The sequence below is a fragment of the Pristis pectinata genome, chromosome 13, assembly GCF_009764475.1.
Source record: "Pristis pectinata isolate sPriPec2 chromosome 13, sPriPec2.1.pri, whole genome shotgun sequence".
NCBI lineage: Eukaryota > Metazoa > Chordata > Chondrichthyes > Rhinopristiformes > Pristidae > Pristis > Pristis pectinata.
The window spans coordinates 27,947,053-27,968,460 of NC_067417.1; the positions used below are offsets into that span (position 1 = coordinate 27,947,053).

Sequence of the window (21,408 nt, forward strand, 5' to 3'; positions counted from 1 at the left end):
AACCATAACTAGGCAATATGACATTTTTGAACACTTTAAGCAAGTCCATGGGAGGCACTAAAATGATATTTTAAAATATTAATTTTCTAGATATTTATGATTTTTAAAATATAAATCAAGTGCATCTTATTGGGTTAATATCACAGGTTTTCAATACAGGCTGGGTTATTACATATTTTTGTTGGCTGAATAATTTATCTTCAAATACTGCTGATTAGAAATGTTTAAACTGAAGTGTTAAGCAAGATATATAGCATACATACTTAAGATATTTTCATATATAATTACACAACATTTTTCATAAGGAACTTTTAGTCCTCTTCATATTGCATAGCATTTCATTTTTAATGCATATTAGGGTAAAATGCAATTTACTTTTCTTTTGACATATTATCTCAGTCATAAATAACAGATATCATAAACCTGAAATCTGCTTATCTTATGGATTGCTTTGTTCCAACAAAATAACAGCCCTGTGTGTAAGATCCCAAAGTGTTATTATATTCTAAATAAACAAACGCACAGAAAATTAAAAATTCTTACCACAATTCTTCAAGTGTACCATTCACTTCTAAAGCACTTCTAAAGTAATCACTCCCTTTGTCAGTGATTTCATTATCTCCAAGTCTGCAAACAAGATGTGTCCATTTAATTAATCAGATCTTAGAATTGTACTGGTAAGGTAAAAAATATTTAAATGTAAAAAATGTGAATTGCTGAAAAAACATACTTCTAGGTTAAGGAAATTGCTATTATGCTTTTTAATTTATTCACTTTTTGGAATGTGGATGGTGCTGGTAAAACCAGCATTTAATGAATAATAAATATTGTTTCACTAAAAATGGTGTAACAGTGAAAGTAAAAGCTTAAAGGTTTTGATCAAGATTTTTAAAAATGAGTGATATGCGGCTTTTATTCATGTAATTAATTCTCGTAATTAAATTTTTTCAGGAAGGATATTACACAAGGTAAACAATGTTAATACATGCTAAACAAAGTAGTCAAATTTAATGAAAATTAAAAAAAACTGCATATGATGGAAATCTAAAATAAAACTCAAAATGCAGGAAATACTCGGCAAGTCAGGTTGCATCTATGGGAGGGAAAAAGAAAGTTAATATTTCAGGTCAAAGACCCTTTTGTCAGAACTGAGAGTTCTGAAATTCTGACTAAGGGTCTTTGACCTGAAACATTAACATGTTTCTCTTCCCAAGGATGCACCTTGACCTGCTGAGTATTTCCAGCATGTTCTGTTTTTATTACAGTCAAATTTAATTATAGACAATAACCATAGATATACAGGTATGGTTTGTCAATTAAAGCAATGCTTTCTCAACTGAATCAGTTGTGGAATTGAGTGGGTATAAGGGATGTTCACAATTACATTTGACTCTTTAATTAAAAGTAAATTAAATTAAAAATTATGAAATGAGTCACTGTGTAGGGCATTTCGAAGTTGAAAAGAATAAAAAGGGGTGATGAATTAAATCACTTAAATGATGGCAGATCTGATCTGCTAGTCTTCAAGCTCTTAGCTGGCTGGAAACTTGGAACTTTCAAGAACAAGGCTTGGTGCAGCTTTCCATTCCAGTAAGTGCCAGGTTCTCATGGAGCTAACAGGCAATGCAGACTTCCTCAGGTTTTCCAGCCCTTGGCATGGGAAACCTGCCACTGAGCAAAACTGGTACACACACAGCATGGGAAGAAATGACTGGGACTGTGGCAAACTGACTCTTTTTATTTGAGATAACACATTTTACTTAAATTGTAAGTCTGCATGGCTGTTTTCAGTGTTTTAATATTTGGTGTTTTAATTTTTTTTAATAATTAATTTTTTCTTATTAGTTTTATATTTAATGGTTCTTGAATATTTTTGAATGCTTATAATCTTCAACCTCTGTGATCATTAATAGTTTAGATAGCAGGTCATCCAGGGGGCGGGTCTCACTGTGATATGGTGCCTTGTGCTTGGGGAGGCCCTGAGTGTGCTAGGCCTCACTGATCAGCTGGGAGTCAGCCTCCCAGTGGAAGACAGTCTCTGGTCTCATGCTGAAAGTAGTAACATGTTGAGTTTGGTGCCCCTCTTGTCAATGGAAGATCCAACCCAACAATAAGTTGATGCCTAATTTTAAAAGGTTGTGAATGATAAGAGAAGTTGAGGCTGATTGTTGGGAAATAACATAATAGGTAACATTGGGAGAATGTAAAGAATGGACGTCAGCTCTGTTCATAACAATAGTGAGACTCAGAGAAAGAGAATAAAAAAACAATAGCACACATAAGATTTGGGGAGATAAAATAAGCCAAAACAAAGATAGGGTATAGAGATGAGACAAGAAACAGGCCATCAATCAGATGAGAAGCGAGTAAGGTATTAGAAGAGTCTCCATTTGAAAATAATTGAAATGGATATGAGTTTCAAAGAGAACTGAGTTTAATTTTTTAAAAATAAAATGGTACTGATCATGAAAGTGGAAAGCAAACTCCAGGGAGGTAACTAGGAATAGATCAGGATAAAATAATTTGCAGTTAGTGGAGTTATCATCACTAGGAATACTGATAAAAAAATTCTTATTACTGAGGACACAACATGCAGTAATTTTTTGAATAATAAGGGGATTGTCAGCTGAAGAGTGGATATGATTGGGTGATGTCTAAGGATTAATAATTCAAAGGAACTGAGTATCTGAGAGGTCTAAGCCTTAAAGGAAAAAGAAATCTGGCAACAAATGGGCAAATAATAATTTAATAATTGTTACAAAGATGAGTGTGCCTGAACAGGTTAAGTTGGGATAACTTTTAGTACGTGACTTTAGATTCAATCTATACCGTAATTCAACCAAGCTGCAATTTCTTTCAACTGCTCGTGCCATGTACATTGCGCCTTCATCGCCAATCTTGTTACATTGCAAGCTGAGTGAGGACAAAGATATACAAATATATTAATGTTCATTTTAAGATTATAGTTCCCCTGATTGCTTAAGTGAATTAAAAATTGATACAATAAATAATTTTTTCTCAGAGGTCAAATAAATTGTATAGAATCAGGTATAGGCATTGATAGAGGAATCAAAATGATGAGACAAATTGCTCTTCTTGTTCCACATTCTTATCAGAACCCATAGAGTGAGCTTCCAGTGGGTCTTTTTAAATACTAAAAAGGCACAGTCAGCACTGAACAGCTTCATGAACAAAGAGCTCCTTGAGGTGCCAACTTATTGCTTTCACAAGGATTGTATCAATCAATCATGCCCTCCAGATTCATCCCACCAAAGTTCGCACCTTGAAACTTGTTGCATGGGCCTAGTGAGTAGAATGACCATTAGCATGTTTCTGGCAACAGCTGATCTGTGCAGGATCACTGATGCCTGTTTCCCTGGAACACACTCCCCTCAACTTTTGCCAATTGGTCTATCGTGAGGTACCAAACCTGACCCACACTCCTCCTTGTGAGGGTTAGCACGCCTCTACTTTTCCTGGCAGCTACCACCATACACTGGTTACTCTGGAGCTTTCTGGAGGGAATTCCTGATGCAGGGTTTTGACCTGAAACATTGACAATTTCTTTCCTCCCACAGATGCCGCTCGACCTGCTGAGTTCCTCCAGCAGATTGTTTATTGCTCCTGATGGGGAGCGCCCACTAAAGTAATTTGCTCAGTCAGAAGTTCTCTCCTATACAAAGGTGTGAGCAAATGGTGGAGATCTGGCACAACATCCAGGGATTTTTTTTAGATCATATAGATAAGCAAATCTAAGGCCTAGTTCTACAATTGACTGATGATAGAATTGTGAGTACAAATGCTTACTACTTGATCTCTGGTTTATTTAAAGGTTATATATAATAAAATATACAAGATAAATTGAGAACACTTAACATGTACAGCACAAGCTACAATGAGAATTCCAGTTGAACAATATCTGGAGGCACAATGGAGTTTTCAAAATAACTGGTAAACTGTGCTGCACTGAATTGCTGTAAATTATCATGTCAGCACAAATGGGAGAAACAACATACCCCAAAACTCTGAGAGTGGTGTTGACTTCCAGGGCCTCGGCCATTAACTGGGCACCTTTGGCTTTGACAACATTTGCTCTCAATCTAACGAAGACAAAATGATTTAGCTAAAATCAGAGATCTATCGGTTACTACAACAATTTGGTTAAATCATTATAAAAAGCACTGTTTGAGCCTTTAGTCTTACCCCATATTTCTTTCCTCTCTAGAGTTTTTCAAGAACCACTTCCTTGAATTCTTCTAATCAATAATGATACCCCAAGTGAATATGACAAAGGTAATCTCTTCATCTTTTTCTGCCTATTTAAGCCTTTGACATAGTTAGCTACATCATCATCCTCCAGCATCTTTTCATTATTGTTCTGCTGGGTGGGACTTGCATTGTCTGATTCCAATATCATTCTTCTAGTCATGGCCACAGCAATGTGGCTTTCTCCCTCAGGGCTTGCACTGCTACCATGGTGTTCCCCAAGAATTTGTCCTTGGCCCCTTCTATTTGCCATCTACAAGCTGCTCCTAACCAACAGTGTTCTAGATCAAGTAACTCTTTCCATATCTATAATGATGACATCCAGCTCCACCTCAGCACTCTTGAGCCTGCCATGGTTTCTAAGTCACACTGCTTGTTTGGCATCCAGTACTGAATGAGCACAAATTTTCTCTAATTTAATATTGAAAAGCCTTTGTTTTTGGTCCCATTACAAGTTCTCTTCCTTTGTCATCAATCCCATGTCCATCCCTTGCAAATGTATGAAGCAAAACCAGAAGAGATGACAAACTTGGTGTATTATTTGACACAATATATATTATACCAATGTGCATCTATTGTTCAGAATGCTTATTTCTGCCTCTAACAGTAGCTCAGTCAATCCAGTTATTTGCGCTGCTCTCACTTCCTTTGTGGAGATTCCTCTCTAAGATTTCCTTCCTTAACCTCTCCACCTCTCTTCCCCTTTCCTAATTTAAAAACTTCTCCTTAAAATTCACCTTTTTGATCAAGATTCTACCCAATTTCTCCTTTTGTGATTCAGTTTAAGTATTTACTCATTGATGAAGTTCAAGTGTTACATTAAATAGAACAACTTCTTGTCACTTACAAATGTTCCAGAGAGGTTGAAAAGCATTTAATACATACCCCAGTATTTTCAGACTGCTGTTTGTTTTCAAAGCTTCTGCAATTTGTGCAGCCCCCTTCTCCCCTATGGAGTTGTGCTTTAACCTGCAAAGATTCCAACCATTAAGTTACTTTTTTTTTTGTCACACCATAGGTCTGGATTTCAACAATATCCAAACATGTACAATACAATTGTGCAACATCTGAATCATAGTATGCAATCCAATGACAATGGGATTGGACATATTTCTCATCAGCCAAACCAATAACAAAACTTGGCAAAAGGTGAATTCATTATTGCATTAAAAAACAGGCTCTTAAAACATAGACTGAAGAACAGGCAGTCCTTTTGGTTGTGCTGAACAGAATTAATTCCAGAATGTTTTGTAGAAAATATGTATTTCTCAGCTTGTTGCACAATATTTTTTAAACAACTGTTATAAAGAAAGATAGTGGTTTAGAGCAGGAATATGCCAGTCAGCCCTTTGAGGCTGCTCCACCATTCTATGTGATCATGGCTGATTTATCCAAATTCAGTTCCCTATTTCAGCTTCCTCCCTATATCCCTTGATCCCTTCAGTCCTGGGAATAAGTAATTCTTCTTGAATATATTTAATAACTTGGGTTCAGCTGCTTACTGTGGTAGAGAATTCTATAGGTTTATCATTCTTTATTGGTGAGGAAATTTCTCTTCATTTCAGTCTCACCTGGCTTACCTCCTTATCCTCAGAATGTGACCCCAGGTCCTGGACTCTCCCACCATCAGAATCATTCTTTCTGCATCTAGTCTGTCTAGTTCTATTAGAATTTTGTAGGTTTTGATGAGACCCACTCTCATTCTTTCAAACTCCAGCAAATATAAGCCTGTTTAATCCAATCTCTCTCCAAACATCAATGCTGCCATCCCAGGATGGAAGCCCCTCCATGACAAGTAAATCTTTCCTCCGAAAAGGAGACTAAAATGACATGCATTACCCAAGGTGTCACCAGGGCCTCGTACACAGTGGTAAGACATCCCTGCTCCTGTACTCAAATCTTTCACTTATGAAGGCCAACATATCATTTGCCTTCTCAACCACCACCTGCATTTGCATGCCTATTTTCATCGATTGTTGCACCTCCCTTTTTCCCCAATCTATTGCTATTCAGATAACAGTCTGCTTTCCTGTTTTTTGCCAAAGTATTTGCCACCTCATATTTGGCCATTCACTCATCCATCCAAATCATATTGGAGGTTCTTTGCATCCTCCTCACAGATCATACTCCCATTCAGCTTTGTGGGTTTTTTGCATACTTGGAGATATTACATTTTATTCCCTCATCTATATCATTAATATTATTGTGAATAGCTGATCCCTGCGGAACCCCACTGGTCATTGCCTACCTCACAGAAAAATACATGCTTATTCCTCCTACTCTGTTGTTTGTTTGCCAACCAGTTCTCTACCCATATCATTACCTTATCCCCAATTCCAAGTGCTTTAAAGTTACACGCTAATATCTTATGCGAGACCTTATCAAAAGCATTTTGAAAGTCCAAATACACCACATCCATTGGTTCCATTTTCTCCACTACCAATGTCAAGCTAACCAGTCTATAATTCCTTTTTATCCCCCCTACTTCCTTCTTTAAATAGTGGGGTTATATTAGCAATCCTCCAATCTGTTGGAACTATTCCATCATCCACAGAACTTTGTAAAATGATCAGCAAACCATATTATTTCTGGGGGCACTTTAAGTACTCTGGGTTGTAGATGATCAGGTCCTAGGAATTTATTGGTCTTCGATGCTGTTGCAAGCAAGTTTTTCCAATGTACCTGTACCTCACCATACTTGTGCCCATGCTAATAAACTCGACTTGTCAATCGCATTAATTTCCCTAACATCATTTACCCACTGATACTGATTTCCTTCAGTTCCTCCCTTTCACTGAACCCTTGGCTCCTCAATATTTGTGTCCTCTTCTGAAGACAGAACAAAGGTATGTATTCAAAAGGTCTGCCACTTCATTGTTCCCCTTTATAAAGTCCCCAGATTCTGGCTGTAAGGGACTTGCATTTTGTTTTCACTCATCTTTTCTTATTCTCTTCATGTATGTTGATCAAGATTTTTTTTAAAAGCAACTAAAAGTAGAATGTAATATGTGAAAAATAATCCTGACCACTTATATGCCCTGTTTCATTTACATGGATTCAATAATCAACATTGCCATCCTGCAGAAGTTCATTAATCTGTCACAGATTCTTTTATAAATCTTTTATAAATACTGCCAGGAAACTGGTTTGGAAAAGTTAGAATGCCAAATTGTATAACTTTTAATTATTCTTTCATGGTATTATTTTCCCACTCCTCATTGCTTCCTGGACATAATAGCTTGCCAGGCCATTTCAGAGTACAGATAAGAGTTAGCCTTGTTGATGAGTCTGGGATTGTATGTAAACCAGACTAGGTAATAATGGCAGATTTCCTTCCCTGATGAACATTAATGAACCAACCATGTGTTTTTTTTAAAAAAGGTGATTTAACAATTATCATTACTAATGCTAGCATTTAATTTTGGATTTTATTTAAATAATTGAAGTTAAATTCCTCAATGGTTGTGGTGGAATTTTTTTTACATATCTATGGATCAATAGAACAGGCCTTTTGGTAACCTTTGCAATAACTTAACCACACCATTGCCATACCCTCCAAAAACTCTGTAGTATATGTACAACTTGTGTTACATAACTCAATTAATTATCAGATATAGATTTAGGGTGCAGATGAGATTCACCAGGATAATGACTGGGATGGAGCAGTTCAGTTAAGATGAGAGACTGGAGAGGCCAGGTCTGTTCTCCCTGGAGCAGAGGAGGTTAAAAGTGGACATGATTGAGGTGCATAAAATTAAGTGGTGTAGACTGCAGAAAGTGTTTTCCCCATATTAGGGGTAGATAAAACTAGAGGACATAGGTTGAGGGTAAGAGGGACAAGATCTACCCAGAGATGAGCAAGTACCTAGAATACACAGCCTGGGAGTGGTTGAAGCTGGTTTGCTGACAGCATTTAAAAAAAGTGTCTCTGAGCATCTAGATGTCTTGAATAACTTGGGCACAGAGGGCTATGGACCAAGTGCTGGGCAATGGGATTAATACGAAAGGGTGCCTGCTGGTCAGAATGAATGAGTTGGGCTGAATGGCCTCTTTCCGTGCTGTATGATTCTATCTGCCAGTTCACATCTTTCACATCACTATATTTAATGACGCCTCCCAATTTTCGTTATGTCAATAATAATCAACAGAACATCCAACACTACTAAAGTTGACAGAAAATGACACAATGACAGTTTGATCTTTAAAAGGATCTCAATCTCCAGGTTTCTAAGAAGTACAAAGTTAAGGATTTTAAAATCATGTTTAGGAGGCAACAGCTGTGAGATAATGTACTATTGACTTTGTTACATTTAAGCTGTGAAACTTTAACCCTTTTTTTCATTCCACATTTATTCAATTTATATTGAACCAAAACTCCCTGGTTCATTTTTAATTTTACTCTTGTACAATTTCTTCAAATAAAAACACTGTTTCTCAACATTTATGCATAAATTTGGAAAGAAGTTGCAAGTTTCACCTTAAGGTTTCTATTCTACATGTTTCATTTTTGAGCGCATCGCCAATAATCTCTGCTCCTTCATCCTCCAGCATGTTTCCCTCTAAACTGTGAAGAAAAAATAAAACAATAGTTATCTTTTGCTGCCCTTGAATAGTGAATGTACTTTTCACTGAACTATAATTATCCTATAGATACTCTGCTAGTATTTTCCCATAAACTAAAGATTATAATTTATTTCCTTTGGTTAATTATTCAATTTTGTATCAATACTGCATCATTGATGCAGTAAAAAAGATCCAAATTATTTATCTCGGGTATAAAGGAATACCAGATGTTGAAGAACAAAGGTAGTATTAGAAGGCTGAACTAAAATTAGTCTTGGATATAATTTTTTGGAGGAGACAGAACTAGTAGGAGTTCAGAAATAAATTTCCAAATTTTGGTTTTAGCCAGTATATCGATCCATATTTCTTTAGTGCTTAGAGTAATCACAAATTAATTTAATATTGTAAATTTTCATATTTATTGCAATGTTTTTCCTGCTTTGATCAAAATTCAATGTAAATATAAATGTACTTAAATGGAAAAAAACGTGGTATCATTGCAAAACAACTTATTTTGTAAACTTCAAAGTAACCATAATATTTGTAACAGTCAAATTTAAACATTTACAAAATATCCAAAAAACACGAGAGGCTCTTTTCTGGTTATCTTAAGTATAATTTAAATTTACTTAAATATAAGTTAAGTAAATTTCCATTGATAATATTTTAATAAATTCATCTTTATAAGACATTGTTCAAATCACCACAATCTAAATTGATTGGTCCCTATTTAAACAGTCAGTGCATAATGTATTATAAAAGGGTTATTGTTGGAAAATTCAGAAGTGCACAAGGGCCAAGTTATCGGTGTTATTTAGCAAGGCCTTGCATTTGGAAAGGTCTTTCTTTCACACCATTCCTCAATGTAAATTGGGTGTCTCCAGGATGCCAACCAGAATTAAATCATGTGAGTGGAAATGGAGGATCATGGCTGAGAAAGGCCATGCGTCAAGCATTCAGAAGGACAGTGATTGGTTTTGGATTGGAGGGATGGGGTCAAGGCAATATGTCAGTATAGGGATTAGGATGATGGGTGGCTGCTGGGATCCAAGGTGGTGGGGTTTCTGTAGTCAGGGATGAGATGGCTGTGATACTGGATTAGCATAATGTTGCTCTGAGTATTGTCAGGTCATGAAAACAGTAATTGATAGGATATGAGTGTCAGGAAAGCTGTGGAAGATAACTGGGCAGAGTTCACATCAGAGGGATGTGGATGTGACTGAGAGAGTGCTGATAAGTACGATGCTTGAAGGAAAGATATGATAACGCTGGAGAGGGTGCAGAGGAAATTCACCAGGATATTGCCTGGAATGGAGCAGTTGAGGAGAGACTGGAGAAGATGGGCCTATTCTTCCTGGAGCAGAAGAGGTTAAGAGTGGACATGTTTGAGGTATTTTAAAATTTAAGAGTATGGGTAGGGTTGACTGCAGGAAAAATTTCCCAATAACAGTAATAGATAAAACTAGAGGATAAAGAGATTTGGAGGGGATGTGAGGGGGACCTTCTTCACCCAAAGAGTGGCAAGTACCTGGAATGCAGAGCCTGAGAGAGTGATTGAAGCTGGGTCATTGACAGCATTTAAGAATTTTCTAGATGAGCACTGGAATTGCCTAGGCAGATCAGGCTTTGGACAAAATGCTGGGAGTTGGGACTAATCCAGAAGGATGCTCGCTAGTCAACGTGGACAACTTGGGCTGAATGGCCTGTTTCCATGCTGTACGATTCTATGACTAACGCCAGCCTCCACTCAGGCAGTTTCCTTTTGTGTAATATTGAGGTAGGCCTCGCAGTTACTGCGATCCGTTTTTACACTCTTAGCTAAGGAATGGCACGAGCTGTGCATGTTGGGACAAAAATCCAGATGACCTGGCATGCATTTCCTGCTGTTGAATGGAATTGAGCATTGGGCATTAGTGCATCAAAAACACACAGGACCTGGAAGGAAAATCAGATCATACAACTTGTATCAAACCCGTGTAATCTTTGTTTTATATTGAATTGCGTAGCTTACAGAATCACTACAGTTTCTAAGCATACTCTTTTCCTAGTGCTTCTAGTTCCCGTAACAGAAACAACATTTCAGTACCTCAGCGTTTTAACTCTGGAGAAAACAGACTTCAATCTTTGGAAACCAGGAGCTCCAGCTTTGCACCCATCCAATTCCAGTGCTTCAATGGTTGTGTGAAATGAAAGAAGGTTTGCAATTACAGTGCAATCAGTCACATTCAAAGAGATGTAAGAAAAATTTACAATGTCACTTGTTTGGGAAGCAACTAGTTTTGTTAGATCTTCATTTGCTGCTTCATACAGACAATGAGAGGCTGTTAGTTTTTGTCTTTTGTGTGCTGTATATTTTTTGATATTTTCAGGAGTTAATTTGTCTTCTTTTGGAACATCAACAGCAGCAGCATTTTCAATAGCTGCAAAGACTTCTCTTTCTCTAACTTGGTGTTCAGGCACCAACTGTTTGACAAGTTTTCTATTGCTGCGGGAGACTAGGCCAGCAGTGAACCTTAGCACAATCTCAAATGTGCTGCCCTTTGAACTGAAGGCTTTGTGCACATGATCCACACCAGAAATACAATAGAGTGCTGCAAAAAATTCCTGGTGAGTTAAATGGAAAAACTGCCAAATGTGAGAATGCATCATTTCTAGGCTCTCTTTGGTGAGAATTTTCTTCCAGAAGGATTTTTTCACTTTGGCCTTTTGAGAGATGTTCCTTTCAATGTCTTTAGATGAAAATATTATTGTTTTATTGATGACTCCATCCCATGCAAGTTGTGCCAAGTTAATAATCTCATTCTTGTCTTCATCTTCTATGTAGAAAGACTCAGAGTCTTCCTCACCATTGGTACTGCCTAGTAAGCACTTGGTGAATCGGAGGAACAAATCTGTGATTGTCCTGGGAAATGAAGACAGATTGGACCACTTGCCTGTAGAGTGAAAGGATTTACGGAGATAGAAGCACAAGATGTCACAAAATGCAGGGACATAACAGAGCCCATACAATGAATCGATGCTCTTCACTGTTTGAAAGACACGATCAGCAACATTTTTATCCTTGAGGCACTTCAGAAAGTATGCTGCAATTTCTTTCCTGGAAAACCCTAAAATTTCAGCACATCGATTAAAATGGGTTTTGTGCTCCAAATCAATTGAGGTTGGGCGGGATGTGATAAGAACAGTTGCATCATGAAGGAGATCTCCCTTTATGATGCTTACAATCAAATGGTTAATGTGTTGAGCAATGGATGGGCAATCAACTGAATCAACATTAAATTCAAGAGACCATTTGAATTCATCCAATCCATCAAGTAGAAATAGAATTCCAGCAGAAAATTCCAGGAGTTTTTTGCATGATACTGTCAAATGAGGATAACTACATATGATAAGCTCAGTCAGACTGATTTTCTCAGTGATTGTGTTTAACTCTCTGAAACTGAAATACAGCAACATATAAAATCCAGTGTAAATTGTTCCACATGCCCAACTGTGGGCAAGCTTCTGCATCATAACGCTTTTTCCTATACCTGCCACTCCCTGCACTAGAGTAACTCGTGGTGGTGGTTTCCCAGGCGCAGATGGTGAAAGAAGCTGCTTCAAATCTGTCCGCTCACAGGCTGTATAGTCTCTGTGCTGCAGGAGCTCATGTTCAGTTTTGTTTCTTTCTTGGACATTGAGAATAACTAGGCTGGTAAAATGTTCCTGCAACAATGGTCTGGAGTTATCAAATGCAAAGTATGGTTTTATTCTCTCCATTTGTGCTTTTAATATGTTCTTATGTTCAGCTACTGCTTTAAAGATTTCTGTAATTACAAAAGACAGAACAATCAAAATAAATGGGCCAAAGTGAGTAACATGTACCGTATATGATGCAGTAATAAAATGGGCACAGAATGAAAACATATCAAACAAATCATAAACATTAAATTAACTCTTTCATATCTGAGGTTGTTGAGCACTGTTGTGATGGGAAAACACTTGCTGCAAAATGTTGCCTTGCAAGAATGAGGACTTGTATGGAAGGTAGATAATTGGTATCTAGGCCCTGGAAGTTCTATTGTACATAAATAAAGCAATACAAATCATGTGTACCACCCAAATGAACACATTAAAAATTTAAATACTGCTAGAATGATAGGAAGCTGTCCAACAATCTTGTTCAAAGTGTAATATACTCCTTTCCACTGATGCGATAGGTGGAGCCTATTACTAAAATCAATTAGCAAACGGGATACTTGATTTTACATTGTTTTAAAGTGTAGCTCTATTTGAAAAGCAAGTAACTTCTCCCAAATTCACAAGAATGCTAGGGAAGAAATTCCATCTGGAAATCTATAAGGAAGAAATTCTGTGTAAAATAGTTCTTTGAAGCACCTTTATACTCAATAAAAATGAGGCAACAATGGCACATGAACTATTCACTGTGCAAAGTATATGCAGATCTATCCGCAGACATTGTAAATGTCAGGAAGGGAATGGAAGAAACTGAGAGTGAGAGAGGTCCTTTGCCCAATAAGCTTATTCACTCAAAAGTACCTTGCAGCAGCACACTTTTCTCATCAAATTATATTGAACAACTATACAACTTCCATCCAATCCAATCCAGAAATTCCTGAGGAAGGCTAGTTAAAACGACTAAAACTGTAAAAGTGTTTCATTTGGAGCTGGAGACTTGACACAACTAGCTGATGTACTTGTGCCATTGTACATGCAGGGGGATGGAAGATTGTTGAAGGTGACTGGATGACTTTGCCTACATGATGATCTAAATGCAAAATGGAGGAGAAAACACTTTAGGATATATTATGTCCTGAGGCTGAGGATTATGCTTGGAGGCCTCTCAATGCAGTAGTCCCATTAAGGAATAATTTTCATCTTCATTTTGTTAGTGTGTGAGGATTTCAAACCAGCAAATACTCACATCGGCCAGATAAGGAAACTGAATTAATAGTATAGCCATATCCATATCACAGTACTTTGATATATTATAGAAGTTATGGGTCCAAACTACTCATGATACATAATTGTTACACACAGAAATGCCCATTAATTCTAAATATGTAACCACACTTACCTTCAGGAATATTGTTTATTCTGGATTTTTCATTGTTGACCTCCAATAAAACAGTTGATACGTCTTCATGGAGAAGATCAATAATAGGCCTATCATCTTTCTCAGTGTAGGATTCCAAAAGTGATGTTATATAACTTCTGATGCCAGGATAAAGGTCATCAGTGTCCTGTAGTATATTGAAGAATTGAGCACAAGCCTGCTGTCCTCTGTGGCTCATCATGTCCAGAAGAGTTCGTCCTTTGTCGATGTCTGGCTTAGCTTTTACATCACTCCGATCATTTTCAGAGATCATTTTCTTCTCCATTAAAATATTTAGGAGTGGAAGGATGTTTGGACTGATGTAGTTAACTACAGTGCGACGCCCTTCTTCAATTGCTTGCACTGCCCAGTCTTTGCGCTTCATTTGTGTTGGAAAATATCCAATATTGTCACCAACACCTATTAGAAATATCACAAAAGAAAATAAAAACTTACATTTATATCAATACACAAAAATTGCTGGAGGAACTCAGCAGGCTTAGGCAGCATCCATGGAGGGAAATGAGCAGTTGATGTTTCAGGCCAAGACCCTTCATCAGGGCTGGATAGAAAGAGGGCAGAAGCCAGAATAAGAGGGTGGGGTGAGGGGGAGGACCACAAGCTGGTAGGTGCTGAGTGAATCCAGGTGAGGGGGGAAGATAGGTAAGTGGGGGGGGCAGGGAGGGGAAAGAGTGGGAATGAGGTAAGAAACTGGGAGGTGAGAGGTGGAAGAGGCAAAGGGGCTGCAGAAGATGGAATCTGATAGGGGAGGGCAGTGGACTACGGAATAAAGGGGAGGTGGGGGTGATGCGCAGGTTGTGAGGGCAGAGAAGGGGAAACAGGAGGGGTGATGGGGCCAGAGTGATATGGGAAAACAAAGTGGGGTGGGGGGGGGGGGTGGAGACAGTGGAGTGGTTACCAGAAGTTAGAGAAATCAATGTTGATGCCGTCAGCTTGGAGATGACCAAGACAGCATATGAGGTGTTGTTCCTCTAATCTGCATTTAGCATCAACTTGGCAGTAGAGGAGGCCAAGGACAGACACGTCAATGTGGGAATGGGAAGTGGAATTAAAATCACCTGCCACCGAGAGATCCTGGCTGTTACGGCAGACAGTGTGAAGGTTCTCGATGAGGAGATACCCCAATCTGCGTCGGGTTTCACCGATGTAGAGGCCACACCGGGATCACCAGATGCATTAAATGACATCAGCGGACTCACATCTAAAGGACGACCTCGCCTGGAAGGATTGTTTAGGGTCCTGAATGGTGCTGAGGGGGGAGGTATTGGGGCAGGTGGAACATTTGGGTCGGTTGCAGGGATAAGTGCCTGGCAGGGATTGTTGGGAGGGACGAGCGGACAAGGGAGTTGTGGAGAGAGCAGGGGAGGCTATTGGTATTGGTTTATTATTGTCACTTGTATTGAGGTACAGTGAAAAAATTGTCTTGCATACCATTCGTACAGGTCAATTCATTACACAGTACATTGAGGTATCACAGGGTAAAATCAATAACAATACAGAGCAAAGTGTCACAGCCAAAGGGAAGTGCATTGTAGGTAGACAATAAAGTGCAAGGTCATACTCAGTAACACAGAATTTAAAAGAGTAGACCAATTATAGTAAAAGTAATGAGTAGATCTGCAGAGAGTAGCTTGTAACGAGTCGCCACGCTCTGGTGCCATCTTGGAGGGATCCCATTGGAGAGGGCGAAAGTTGCAGAGAATGATATGTTGGATCCGGAGGCTCATGGGGTGGTAGGTGAGGACAAGGGGAACCCTGACTGTGTTACGTCGGGGGGGGGGGTTGAGGGCAGACGTGCAGGAAATGGAGGAGGTGCGGGTGAGGGCTGCATTGATAGCAGTGGAGGGGAAACCCCGTCTTCTGAGAAAAGAGGACGTCTTGGAATGGAAAGCACCATCATGAGAACAGATGTGGCAGAGATGGAGGAACTATTTATTTATATAAATTAATTACTTTTATATAGCACTTTCTATAACTTCATTGTGTCCAATAGTGCAAACAGCTGATACTTAAAAATTGTACTCACTGCTGGAGGAAACATAGCAGCTAAATTGCACATAATAAATTCCCACAAATAGCAAGGTGATAATGACCAGATAATTTGTTTTTAGTGATGCTGATTAAGAAATAAATATTAGCCAGCACACCAGGGAAAACTCCTCTGCTTTTCTTTGACTTAATCACCGTAGAATCTATTATGTTCACCTGAAAGAACAGATGGGGCCTTGATGGAACATCTCCTCTAAAAGTTGGTACTTACAGTGCAGCACACTCTCAGCACAGCACTAAAGCATCTGGTAGATTTTTGTGCTCAGCTCTGGAGTAGGACTTGAATCTAAAACCTTCTGATCCTGAGGCAAGAGGGCTGCTGTTTGATCAGCTGCCTTACAGATTTAGACAAATAAATCTAAAATTTTTGCAAGGTTCTCTCACAGGAATTTGGTAAACCTTGGAAATATTACAAATAATCAAATTAAATTTCCTAAAAATATGGTTTGAAGGTCGGCACAACATGGTGGGCCGAAGGACCTGTATTGTGCTGTATGGTTCTATGGAGACTTCGTAGTTTGGCCTTTAATATATTCTCCTTGGGGTAGAGAATTCCAAGAATTTAAACCCTCTGGAAAAAGAAGTTTTTTCTCATCTGCATCTTAAACAGGTGATCACTTATTCTAAAACTGTGTTTATGAGTTCCCGATTCCCCCATAAAGAGAAATATCCTCTCAGAATCTCCCGTCAAGCTCCCTCAGACTCTTACTTGTTTCTACATAATCACTTATCATTTTTCTAAACTCAATCATTCCTCAAACTACAAACCCTTCATCCTATCCAACCCATTGGTCATTCCCTGAACTGCTTCCAAAGCTCACTGTGCATGATTGGGCAAAATCAACATGGGCTTACGAAAGAGAAATTGTTTCAGACAAGTGCAAAGTGATGCATTTTAGGAAATTAAACTGGGGCAGGACTTACACAGTAAATGACAGGGCCCTGGGGAGTGTTGTAGAATAGAGAAACTTAAGAGTTATATGTACATAGTTCCCTGAAAGTGGTGACACAGGTGGACAAGGTAGTGAAGGAGTATGGCACACTTGCCTTCATTGGCAGGGCATTGTGTACAAGAGTCAGGACATCATATTACAGCTATGTAGGATGTTGGTGAGACAGCACATAGAATATTGTGGCTGCTATAGTATAGAAAGAATGTGATTAAGCTAGAGAGGGTGCAGAAAAGCTTCAGAAGGATTGGAGGACCTGGAGGGCTTGAGTTATAAGGAGCGACTGGATAGGTTGGGACTGTTTTCCCTGGAGCAAAGGAGGCTTAGAGGTGACCTTATAGAATTTTATAAAATCATGAGGGGCAAAGATAAGGTGGATGATCACTGTCTTTTTCTTTGGGTAGGGGAGTCTAAAACTAGAAGGCATAAGTTTAAGGTGTGAAGAGAAAGATTTAAAAGGGGATCTGAGGGGCAAGTGCTGTTATCCAGTTCAATAGTTAAAAATAGAAAAGCACAGTATTTCTTAAACAGCCAGAGACTGGGAACAGTGGACTTTTGAGTGGGACCTAGGTGTCTTTGTGAATGATTTATATAATGTTAACTTGCCAGTACAATTCAGAAAATAAGTGGTATAATAGCTCTTATTACAAAAGCTTGTCTGAGAGTAAAGATCTAACGTAGTAGGCCAGTGAAACCACACTGTACAGCTCATCTTTCCAAAGAAGTTACACACTAACCTGAGAGAGAGATCAACAAAGGTTCATTAGACAAATTCTTGAGCTGGTGAAAATCAAAAAATCTGCTGGAAATCTAAAACAAAAACAGAAAATGCTGGAAATACTCAGCAGGTAAGCTGCATCTGTGGAAAGAGAAACAGAGTCTAAATTTCAGGTCAGTGATCCTTCATCAAAACGTATTCACTCTTTTCACAAGTGGAATGTTCTGTACACAATACCAGATAATATTAGATAATGAAGACTTAACACATGATATTCACTAAGAAAAGAGATGTAGCCTCGGGAGAAAATTTTAGTAAGTACCTGACCAAAAACAAGTCAAATAGAAAGCAACAAAGGTGAACAAAGTAAGAGGCAGATGGAAATCCTGTTGGAGAGAGGAGCAAAGCTTGTTTAAGGAGGGCATTCCTGAAAGACAAGTGGCAGTGACATAACCAATAATCTAAAAACAAAATTCTGCAGATACTGGAAACTTGAAACAGAGAAAGCTGTTCTGTAGTAAGGTCATCAACCTAAAATATTACCTCTGTTCTCTCTCCACAGATGCTGCTTTATTTGTTGAATAATTCCAGCAATTTTTGTTTTAATTATGTGTGCCATTCCTTTGGTCATTAACTCAACCAAGGTATTTAATCCAAGTATTTAAATACTTGGTTAAATACTCATACCTAGCGGATGATCTGACCTCCACTATTAACTCTGGAGCCATCATTAAAAAAGCCCAGCAGTGGCTTTACCCCCTCTGGAGACTCAGAAAGGCAGGCCTCCCTATTCCATACCTCATCACATTTTATAGGGGCACCACTGAAAGCATCCTGACCTACTGCCTCACCTCCTGGTTTGCTAGCTGCAAGGCCTACAAACAACAGCAGCTCAATAGGATGGTGAAGACAGCTGGCAGGATCGTTGGTGCCCCCTCCCCTTTTTGAAGGAGATCTATCAGCAACACTGCGTTTGCAGAGCTACAGCCATCATTAAGGACTTTCATCACCCTTCTCATGACCTGTTTTCCCTCCTGCCATTGGGGAAGAGGTATGGGAGCATCTGCTCTAGAACTAGTAGGATGCTGAACAGCTTTTTCCCCCACAAGCAGTCAGGATCATAAATGGACTGTGTCCCCTTCCACTTCCACTGACAAGCTCTCCCTCCACATATACATATATACTCACAGCAATATAGAAACAGTTTGATAGTTAGTTACCTGATATGTTGAACTCCATCTCGAACTGAATAAGCACTTATTAATATATAAATGCATTTTAACAGATATGAATGTGGTGTTGACATGTTTTTAGTTTTGTTTTAAGAGATGTTTTTATAGACTATTTTAGATATTTATCACTGTTCTTCTTGTTGCACTGATATGAGCTGGTGAGAAATAATATTTCGTTTTTTTTATGTATGTAAATACTCAGAAATGACAAGAAAGTAAATCTTGAATCTTGAAATGAGTCAATAGTTGAAAGAAAATAATGGTCAGAGGAATTAATGCATTAAGCAACTGAACGCTAAATATTGCACGCAATTAATTTGTAGACTATAGATTGTACAGAACAATGTATTCCAAAGGGTTTCTATTTCTTATCAATGCCTATTTTGGCACAGATTAAAACAATTCTAATTTTATTTAGGTTTATTGTTAGGTTTATAATAGAAACTCACCTTCTATTTCTACAACAATTGATTTTGAAATGGTTTGCTTCAGAGAGTAATGCTGGACATCGAAATAATACGTCTGCATTCTTTTTGCAGCTCCTGCACATGTGAAGGTGAGTTGAGATATTAAACTGTATGTTCCACTTCCTTTGTGATTTTGCAAAGCCACAGTAATATCATATTCTCCCTCTGTGAACAACATTTCATCTTGTTCCTGTTCATTCTGAAAATACCCTTCTGTCCTCCTGTCTGCACAATGTGAAGTGCTGTCCCATTTACCAATGAGGACTCTCTGGAATTTGCCCACTTCCTTCCTGTACCAAGAGATAACAATTGCTTTTGGTCTGAACCAGAAAACTGCACAAGCAAGAGAAAGTGGATTGTCCGGGTTCCAATGATTTGACTTAATGATATTTGTAACTCTGGGAGTATCTGAAAAACAAAAAAAAAGAAGCAACATCATCTTGTTGTTCTTTACTAAAAAATGACCCTGCTACTTGTACTATTCTCACCACCATAGAGTTATAGAGCTATACAGCACAGAAAACAGTCCCTTCTGCCCAACTGGACCATGCAAACCAAGTTGCCAAACTGAGCCAATCCCATTGGCCTGCATTTGGCCTATCACCCTCTAAATCCTTCCTTTCCAATGTACCTGTCTAAATGTCTTTTAAACATTGTAGTTGTACCCACCTCTATAGCTTCCTCTTCCAGTTCGTTCCATATATGCACCACCCTGTGTGTGAATAAGTTGTCCCTCAGATCCCTTTTAAATTTTTTCCCTCTCACTTTCCTAGGCCCTCTAATTTTGGACTCCCCTACCATGGGGAAAAGATGGTGGCTATTCACCGTATTCATACCCCTCATGATTTTATAGACCTCTGTCAGGTAACCCCTGGGCCTCCTGTGCTCCATAGAAAAAAGTCCTAGCCTATCCAGCCTCTCCTTATAACTCAAACCCTTCAGTCCCAGTTATATCCACCTAAATCTTTCTGTACCCTTTCCAATTTAATGACATTCCTCCTATAGCAGGGCAACCAGAATTGTATGTAGTATTCCAAATGTGGCCTTACCAGCATTTAGCACAGCTGTAATGTGATGTCCTAACCCCTGTTCGATATTCATTAATATCCTGATTGATGATGGCATGGGTGCCAAACACCTTCATCACTACCCTGTCTACCTGTGTTGGCACTTTTAAAGAATTGTGTACCTGCACCCCTAAGTCCCTCTGTTCTACGACACTCCCCAGGGCCCTATCGTATTTGCTTGTCTTCCCTAGTTTGTCTTACCCAAATGCAACACCTCACGTTTATCTGAATTAAACCCCATCTGCCATTCCTCAGCCCACTGGCTCAGTTGATCAAGATCCCATTGCAATCTTAGATAAGTTCCTTCACTGTCCACCATACCATCAATTTTAGTGTTATCTGCAAACGTACTAACCATGCCACCTACACCCTCATCCATACTGTTAATATAAATGAAGAACAACAGTGGACCCAGCACCAATCCTTGCTGCACACCGCTGGTTACAGGCCTCCAGTCTGAAAAACAAGCCTTACCAACACCTTCTGTCTCCTATCATCAAATTAATTTTGTATCCTATTGGCTAGCTCACCCTGGATCCCATGTGATCTAACCTTCTAGACCATTTCTTATTTACTTTGCTGATCCTCTTACGCTATTTTTTTAAGTGATGCTCCTCTACTAATCTCATTGGTTGAGGATGATCAATCCCAGTTAAAAATCAAAAAAAGCTACAGATACTGGAAATCTAAAATTAAAATAAAAAACGGAGTCAATGTTTCAGGTTGAAGACCCTAGGACATGAAATGTTAGTTCTGTTTCTCTTCCCACCACTGTGACCTGACCAGCTGAGTATTTCCAGTATTTTCTGTTTTTAGCAATCCCAATTAAATTAATTTCTGAAAAGCAGTCAAGTTAACACATGGACTGAAGCACTAAAATCAGTCAGGTTTGCAACTCTGGTTAAAAAGGTATGCATATCTGAACACTGTGCAGATCAAAAAAAAATTATAACAAAGCGCCAAGGACGAGAGGAAGCCTT

At 38.6% G+C, this 21,408-nt stretch overlaps 1 protein-coding gene across 1 annotated transcript in view; it reads right to left on the minus strand.

Moving 5' to 3' along the window:
- The window catches only part of LOC127577525 (NLR family CARD domain-containing protein 3-like), a 35,452-nt gene that overhangs the window by 2,507 nt on the left and 11,537 nt on the right, over window positions 1-21,408 (minus strand). Inside the window, exons 5-12 of the mRNA XM_052028770.1 lie at window positions 19,344-19,769; window positions 13,907-14,344; window positions 10,916-12,635; window positions 8,744-8,830; window positions 5,152-5,235; window positions 4,017-4,100; window positions 2,830-2,913; window positions 544-627 (exon numbers count right to left, since the gene is read on the minus strand). Coding sequence (XP_051884730.1) covers window positions 544-627; window positions 2,830-2,913; window positions 4,017-4,100; window positions 5,152-5,235; window positions 8,744-8,830; window positions 10,916-12,635; window positions 13,907-14,344; window positions 19,344-19,769 — 3,007 coding nt within the window. The remainder of the gene's footprint in view (window positions 1-543; window positions 628-2,829; window positions 2,914-4,016; window positions 4,101-5,151; window positions 5,236-8,743; window positions 8,831-10,915; window positions 12,636-13,906; window positions 14,345-19,343; window positions 19,770-21,408) is intronic.